Source organism: Anguilla anguilla, chromosome 8, assembly GCF_013347855.1.
Source record: "Anguilla anguilla isolate fAngAng1 chromosome 8, fAngAng1.pri, whole genome shotgun sequence".
In the NCBI taxonomy this organism is placed as follows: domain Eukaryota; kingdom Metazoa; phylum Chordata; class Actinopteri; order Anguilliformes; family Anguillidae; genus Anguilla; species Anguilla anguilla.
The window spans coordinates 10,980,007-10,988,571 of NC_049208.1; the positions used below are offsets into that span (position 1 = coordinate 10,980,007).

General features: G+C 45.1%; 1 protein-coding gene across 2 annotated transcripts in view; it reads left to right on the forward strand.

Moving 5' to 3' along the window:
• The first annotated feature begins 207 nt into the window (after nt 1–207).
• dspa (desmoplakin a) overlaps nt 208–8,565 on the forward strand; it is a 25,597-nt gene continuing 17,239 nt past the window's right edge. Inside the window, exons 1-7 of one of the 2 annotated variants that reach the window (XM_035429709.1) lie at nt 208–592; nt 1,430–1,514; nt 3,145–3,263; nt 4,272–4,419; nt 6,621–6,746; nt 7,350–7,409; nt 7,751–7,918. In XM_035429709.1, the coding sequence (XP_035285600.1) occupies nt 387–592; nt 1,430–1,514; nt 3,145–3,263; nt 4,272–4,419; nt 6,621–6,746; nt 7,350–7,409; nt 7,751–7,918 (912 nt within the window). In that variant the 5' untranslated portion in view covers nt 208–386. The remainder of the gene's footprint in view (nt 593–1,429; nt 1,515–3,144; nt 3,264–4,271; nt 4,420–6,620; nt 6,747–7,349; nt 7,410–7,750; nt 7,919–8,565) is intronic. The other variant, XM_035429710.1, reaches the window with a different exon arrangement.

Below are 8,565 nucleotides of genomic sequence, written 5' to 3' on the forward strand. Positions count from 1 at the left end.
AAGAAAGCTGCACAGCTCAGTCCCACGTCGCCTTCTGACCGGCAGATTACGTGGACGACGCAGACCGTGAGAAATTTTAAAGTTTTCTCTGTCTCCTGACTAACTAAAGAAAATACGCCCATAGCGTATCATCCTCCCCCAGGGCAAACGGGAGGTGTGTACGCAGGGGGGAAAGTTACTGTCATCGCTTGAGAGCTCGTAAGGTGTGGTCTTGAGTTGGCAAAACGGGACTCTTCCGTGTTTGTGAATCAGTCTATGCGTTCGGAGGCGGCGAAGGTGAGCGCACGGGAGTGCGACGCCGAAGTATTTTATTGTTTGTTTTTTCTCTGTCCATATAAAGTCTATTTTAAAACCTACAATTTCTCAGGACTTACATTGGACTAAAAATGAGTACGTACGGGTCCCAAACTAGACTCCCCACGATGAGTAGGAGAACCAATTCCCGGCCCGATCTGTCCAGCCCAAGTTTCACCTACAGCAGGACCGAGGGGAACGCAGGCGGTAATGGATTCTACCCGGAAATGATGGACGGATCCAACACCATTTATTACACCAAGACTATAAGCGGGGGACATGGCGGGGGACATGGAGGGTATGCTGCAAAATTTCCTATGGCTTTTTTGTTCTTTCCCATTAACTGTCAATGCGTAATACTTGTTCTGCACTCTAAATGTCTACAGCGTTTCAAATAACGTGTTCCATGTTCACCTTGACCGCTCTTGTCACCTGTTTAATGTTGATTATGTTGTGGCACAACGCTTTTTTGTTGTCTAATTTCAGTTAATCTAATTCGCTAGCAGTAAAACTTAAGCAATATTCATAAACATATGCTACCACGTCTTTCATTTATTAAATTGGAATACCCGTAGTAAAAAGAAAAAACTTTTTGTTGTCGCTCCCCCGTTAGTTTTTGTGTGGCAGGTGGTTACTGTCACACGAGTTGTTCCTTTCTTCTGAGTAATTCCACGTGCTGAAAATAGTATGCATTCGATGTAAACATATTACTAATGATCATAAGAACAAAATACAATGCAATAAATTTCTTCCGCATTTTCATTACTGTTGTAGTAGCAGTAGGCTGGTAATGGCGGTAGAATTTAGATGTTAGGCTATACGTTTTAAATGAAGAACGGTTTATCAAAATGAGAGGATCATGTAATGGACGTTAATCCTGACCGCTGCTGGCTGTAAATCCTTGCTAGGAGCCCTACTAGGGCAGTAAATTATCATGTGTTAATGTTCAAGGTGACGTTTGTTGTCCATAGAAGTGATGGCATCTGCCATTGGTTATCCTTCTGTTTTGTTTTGGTAAACGTGATGACCTGGAACCAAATGCATCCATGGTAATACCTGTGAAAGGTACAGTGGTAAATAAATGTGTCTTCTCAGACATCTCATTCGATTTTTCCTTCCTTCCTTCCTTCCTCAGAGTACAGTCCATTCATCAAAAAGCACAATTCCTGCAAAGTCAATTTAAGGAGTATCTGAACAAAGCAGAGTTCAGTCTGCAGTCTGTAAGTTCTTAAGTTTTCAAATGTATTATCCTGTGGAGGCCTGTGAGCTGTTTTTACTAATGGAAGAATATATTTGCATGCACAAATGTGTTAATGTATAATACATGTTTAAATACTTTAAAAATGTATTCCTTTGCTACTTGATTGTATTGTTGACGTTACTTCTTTGCAACCATGACAATGTAGGCCTGTATTAACGGCAAGCAGTGGTGCTCACACTAGCAAAGTATGCAAAACTCTTATAGTTAGAGGTTTAGTTGCTTCAGGGTTGGCGGTTGTCAAAATGCCAGCAGTCAGCACAAAATGTCTGATCAACACTATTTAGCAAGGAGCCATGTTAAGGCCCTGTTGTGTGTTAAAACTTTGGGGCGATTATTATGATGATGATGTAATGCTTGGTGCTCGTACCAGCATTACAGGTTCATTTGCTTTTAGTAAATAAGAAGTTTATTTCACTGCTAAATTCACAGCAATGCCTGCCCAGCGTTTGATGTAAGTGAAAGCAGTTGTTGATTAACGCTTGTTCTTTGGACAAGTGAGGGTGGCAGTCATGGACTCACAGTGATTCCCCATAGCTATGTGCGAAAACTCAGTCGCTTCCTATAGCTATAGATCATGGACAGGGGGAAGTATGGCTGGGATGTCAATTAGCCAAACCCCTTAGTCACTTCAGGAGGCTACTTTTGAGCATTTTCCCAGGGCCCATAACTGAGATCAGCCTAAGATTGTTTCTCTTTCAGTTGGGCGCAGTTGTCCCTGTGTTTTTTTAATATGCACTGCAGTATACACAAACGGCGCCCCCTGCAGTCTGGGAGGCCCCGTTGTTAGGCATGCCATAACCCACTAACTGATAGAGAAACCCAGTGAGTCAGTGAATTTGTTTCACTGTGATACAAACCACACGCATTAATTCAAGGGTTTGCAATTGCAGGATTCTATTTCTAATTACAGGGTTCTATTTTAGTTTGTAATGAAAGAGGTTAACCTAAGGATGCTCATTGTTGTATCATTTTGTTATACAACAGATTAAACATCCAAAATGACTTTTCATAAACATAAAAATGTTTTACATGCCAGTAGTTGGAAGGCAGAGCAATGATATAGGACTTAAAAATTCTAAAGGTTGGTATCTCGAAACTATGCTATCTACAGATAGGACCCTAAAATGGTAAACTCTTGAAATGCACCTGTGTAGATTTCTATAACATGAAGATGAAACGGTGAGGTGACATGGCCGTGGCATTGTGGTCAAATGTATGAGGAGGATTAGGAGCACAGAGCACACCAGTATTCAGCTGCCTTGAAGTTTACCTGGCACATGCAGGTGAGATGTACACACCTGAGACCTTTCATGTCTCTGGACCTGTTTCCTGCCCAAGTGGTTTTATCTGGGAAAGGCTCCCATGAAATGAGGCTGCTCTGTGTGGACAAACGTCTATTTGTGAACCGCAGTAAGATACACAATACAGTCACTAGAGCAATCGTACTCATCCTGGACGATTGTGAGTGTATGTATGTGTGTAGGTTACTATGGGTTGCGCTGGTATTGGTGTAATAGTTGCCATGTAGAGAGGAGTTGCTGATTGGCTGGTGGTATGTGTGTGTGTGTGTGTGCGTGTGTGTCCTGCAGGGTGGTGCAGCGGATGCGGACAGGTTCTTGGAAATGTCCTCCGTTGTCCTGGAACAGCTGCAAGGCTGCGGCATACAGCTGGAACAGATGGGCCAACCCAGCGACAGCATCATGAGGAAGTGAGTTTGGGCCGTATGTGTGTGTGTATGCGTGTGCATGTGCGCATGTGTGTGTGTGTGTGTGTGTGTGTGTATGTGTGTGCGTGTGCACATGTGTGTGTGTGTGTGTGTGTTTGCATGCATGCCTGTGCATGTGTGTGTATGCGTGTGGGTGTGTGTCTGTCTATGCGCGCACACGTGTACATGTATGTGTGCACGTCCCTGTGCGCATGCGTGCGCTTTACGTGGCCCTGCATGTACGCACATGCGTGCGTTTCTGCTGGGGTTGCCTCCTTGCCTCCTTGAAACAGTTTAACTCCAGGGCTGCTGTAGATAGGAAAGGAATGTGCAGTATATCTCCCACCTCACAGAAACATGACACACAGATTCAGGAACTCTGAGAGGTTGTGTCAGGAGACAGGTATTTAGCAACTACATGACCCTCTTGAGGTGACATCTCCCCTGCAGGCAAGAGTCCGCAGCACAAGACTCCTCCCGTTCAGCATTTAATGAGTTGGTTTCCCGTTTATGGGTGACGTTTTTACGTTTATTTGCCTTTGTAAATCTAATAGGTTCTCGTGAGATTTTCATGCATTGTCAAACAAGGATTTTATTGGGACACTAACTGGGGGCAGGGAATTAGGCACGTTGTACTGCAGAAGATGCTGTCTTTCGGATAATACATTTAGGCTCATGGCAATATGGGCCACATGTGTCATGTGATCTGCGAGGGAAAAAATATGCATAGACCTGTTCCCATAGAAATACGTACTGAGATCATTTAATCTCTCCCCTTCCACTCCTTCTCTCCATCCTTCATTTCCACTTTCTCTGCTTTCTTCTTTCTCTCACTCCCTCACTGCTGCTGCCCACCACTCTCCCTCACACTTTCCCTTTCTCTTTCTCCACCTCTCTCTCTCTCTCTCTCTCTCTTTCACCACCTCTCACTCCCTTTCTGTCCGCAACCTCTCCACCTCCATCTCTCCGTTTTTCTCTTTGTCCCTCACTCTCTCCACCCCCCCCCCCCAGTGTGGACCAGTGCCGGGACCAGTTGAGGGTGATCCACTTCAGCATGAACGGCCAGGCCCCCCCGCAGCGCAAGAATCGGGGCGGCTCCATCGGTCACGACGGGGGGAGGGCCTTCCATGAGGCCATGGCCTGGATTGCCCAGCAGAAAGTATGACATCATAGATCCTAAAGACCATCTAGTTTATTTAAATGCGATCTTTTGTTTTATAAGTAATTTTCTGTTTTTAAAAAGACCCGTTGCTCTCTTTTTAGGGAGTTTTGACAATAGCCAATAATAATAATAATAATAATAATAATAATAATTCTCATTATTATTATTGTCTTTTTTGCTAGTTCACTTTCTTTCCCCTCTTTACTCTTGTTTCATATAAGCCCCCAACCTTTGCTATACTGGCATGATTTAATGATAATTGAGAACTTTGCATGTCATACACTGTTACTGCTATGTTATGTTGTACTGCACATATCCAAACCGCCACAAGGAATGTGTGTGTTTTGGTCAGAGAGTGGTGCTTTCACAGTAAAGAGGTTTGTGTCAGTTTCTTCCACAGAGCTGTGGCCAGAGAACCGTTTTTTTTTGCATGTAGGGCCTTCCATGCGTAGAAGAAAATGGCTCATTTAAAATCAGCAGGCTCAGGGAGTACTAACAATTAAATGTGGCTAAAATTCCATTTACGAGCACTTCAAAAACAAGACCCCCCTGTGGGTGAAGTGGCTCGCCTGGGTGCTGGCACTGTGGAGTAGGCGATTCGGACATCCCTTCAGTCGCTGCTCTCCAGGGTCTTACGCCCCCCCCCCCCCGGAGGCCAGGCTGCGAGAGCAGAGCCATCAGCCCCTCACATAACCTGCTGTTTACCTCCACCGAACGCCAGAGTGCTGAGAAATTCCCCATTCAGATGAGCCTTCCGCTAAACCGGTTCCGTGCAGCCAGGCTAGGAGGGTGGGGCAGGCAGGTTTGAATGGGGTGGGGTGGGGGGGGGGTGGGGGCGCGAAGGGAGGGGGGCAGGGATTTTGGTGAAATCATAAACCCCACCCACAGGACCAGGGAGGGGCGTGGGTGTGTCCTGTGTTCGAGGCGGGTCACAGGAGGACAGATTCAAGACCTGACGACACCTGCTGGACACGTGCCCAGTTTCGCTGTCTGCCGCTCTCAGGTCCCATTTAAGCCTTTCTGTCTCTTTCTTTCCTTTTTTTTTCTCTCTCTCTCACTCACTCACACTCTCGCTGCCCGAATATCCGTGCAGCGGTTTTGTTTCTCTTTCACGCCCTTTCTTTTCCTTTGCTTCACTCCTCCTCACTGTATTTCTCCCCATCTCCCATTCTTTCTCTCTCTCTTTCGCTTTTTCTCAGTCTCTCTCTTAACTCCCTCTCCTCCACATTTTAGCTTGTTTTCATCCCAGTCTCCCCTCATAGCATATTCACGCTACAGAGCAAACTACGCTAATAAAGGACAGCTTCTGCCCCGAAGTTTCAGCTGGTGGAGAAACGACCACAAACTGCGTTAGTTTCCAAGTGCATTTAGTTGTGCTTTTTCGTTTAGTTTCTCAAAGTCTACCATTTTTGAAGTCGTGGTTTTACACACACCGTTCGTGGTGGACCGCTGTTAATGATTCATGGGCTGCGGGATTAGGGCAAAAGGCCGGGCGGGACCTGCTCCTATCGAAGCTCGCACAAAGCCTCGGTTGTGTGTGATTTCTGGCATGAATCCCTGCTGATATGTGTCTGGGGAGGGAACGGCCTCCGTGTTGCCATCTAGAGGCCTGTGATTGAAATGGAGCAGAAATTATCAGATTAATTAAAGCCGGTCTGCAGAGCCCCAGCCCTAGAGAACAGAGAGGTGCTGTAATTCACCAAGGAGAGACTCTGTGTCTCTCCCTCATGCTCTGACCAAAATAGCATATCAATCCCCTGTTGGGGGTGGAGTTGTTGGGGTTGAATTATTATTTTAGTGATACATACAAGTGTCCAAAAGCTCATGAAAAGAAAGACCTTTTTGTTAATTTAAGGCTTACTTCTGACATGTTGTAGCTTTAAAAAGAGGCTTAAAAAAGAGTGTTTGTGTGATTTAGCTCCCTGCTGCTGTGGAAAGGGTCCTCCTTACATTACATTACAGGCATTTAGCAGACACTCTTATCCAGAGCAACTTACAAAAATTTTTACATAGCATTTATATTGTATACAATTGTATAGCTGGATATATACTGCTGCAATGCTGGTTCAAGGGTAAAACAGCAGTGTCCTATGGGGGAAACGAACCTGTAACCTTTAGGCTACAAGACCAACTCCTTACCCATTAAACTACACTGCCGCCCTCCTGACGGATGGCTGTGTGTGTGCTGTCCTTCACAGCGCCTGGTAGAGACCGCTCCCTGGGGAGACGACCAGGCCACCATCGAGCAGCAGATCACCAAGCACAGCAAGTTCCACAGCGCCATCCAGCGGAGCCCGGAGGTGGAGCGCGCCCGGATTGAGCTGGTACTGTCACCGTGAGGGGGGGGGGGGGGTGAGAGAGGGAGAGGGGAGGGAGGAGGGGAGGGTGACAGAGGGAGAGGGGAGAGAGAGAGAGAGAGAGAGATGCCAGGAACATATCCTTGACATTATCCATGAACCTTGTTTCTTTATATCTCCCCAAAAAAAAAAAAGATATTTTCAGGAACTGCAAAAAATCATTTGTGTTATGAGCAGAGTATGCTGAGCTGGAACTTAGTGTTTAGTGTTTTCCATTTCTTGACTTGAAAAAGCAGAACTGACATTTACGGTTGGAATTGTCTTTAGATGAAAGGTGCGCAGTTGGATTTCTTGCCAACCTCTGCTCTTAACTATGTAATCAGCCTGATTGTTTACCACATCTGACTCTCTTTATTTGGAGAGAATCGTGGGCTACAGCTGCAGGCTGTGCATGATGTCTTGCTGAAAATGTTTACTGTGGTCCAATATAGGAGGGTGCTAACCTGCATGCAGCCATGTAGAAAATGTCTACCAAACTCCTGGCAAACATGATGGTCCTCCAAGACCTATCCCATAAGGCTGTTCTAGATGCCTCACGGCCCTCACCCACTGGCTGTTTACTTTCCTCAGGAGCAGAAAGGAGAAAGATCGTTCAGACATGCCCTGGACCAGGAGTGGGACAGTCTACAGGTGAGCCCGACTTCCCACATCCACCAGCATCACAACCCTGAGGTTTCACTGCCATAAAATAACACTGAAAACCCAGGGAAATCGTTTGGTTGGACTCACTAGAAAATTAATGTTTTAATCTAAGGGTGATTTGCATGGTTTTGACAAATAAAATCTTCTACAAAATGATTTGCACTGAACTGTCCTCTCCTGTACATAACCAAAAACCATGCCATTAAGATTGTTTATCAACAACTTATTTTGAGATTACATTGTATTTTAGTATTAATTTATTTGTTATTGTAATTTAACTACTTAATTCATCCGTTCATTTATATGTATGTTTATTTTCGTTCTTTCAGAAAATGTCCTGCAGCAGGTCCAACCAGCTTCGAGACCTGTCGAAGATCATCGAGGATATCTCCCGAGAGATCATATGGGTGAACGAACGCGAGGAGGAGGAGCTAGTGTTCGACTGGGGCGACAAGGACATCGACAACTACATCCCCAAGAAGCAGGAGAGCTACTCAGTAAGAGTCCACCAATCCCAGAGCCTCCTACCTTTAACCTGGCTGCATCCATAACAGTGTACATGGCCACCTTCTGTACCATTGACCTGGCTGCATCCATAACAGTGTGCATGGCCACCTACCTTTAACCTGGCTGCATCCATAACAGTGTACATGGCCACCTACCATTAACCTGGCTGCATCCATAACAGTGTACATGGCCACCTTCTGTACCATTAACCTGGCTGCATCCATAATGGTGTACATGGCCGTCTACCATAAAACTATATTAAGGCTCCCAGGAGTAAATTAGGATTAAATAAAGGATTAACAAATCACCTTTGTTCTGGGGAAAAAAGGATCAGGACAAAACAAGCATCGTCATACTTTATAGTCCTTGGGGTAAATCAAACTAATATAAGAGCATAAAAACATGTACAATATAAGTTATATATTAAGCTAATGAAGTGTTACTCAGGCCGTGTCATTGGCTGATGGAGAGAAAATAAAGGATGAGTGTTGAAGGAGTAACTCTTCACTTTGTGTGATATTCAGTTTATTTGAGTTATCTCTGGATTCAGTCCAGGAGTCCCGCTGACCTGCAGAAGGTGTTGATGGAATCCATAATGGTCCTGTTTGTAAAAATCTGACATTTTCAAGTGGTTTTG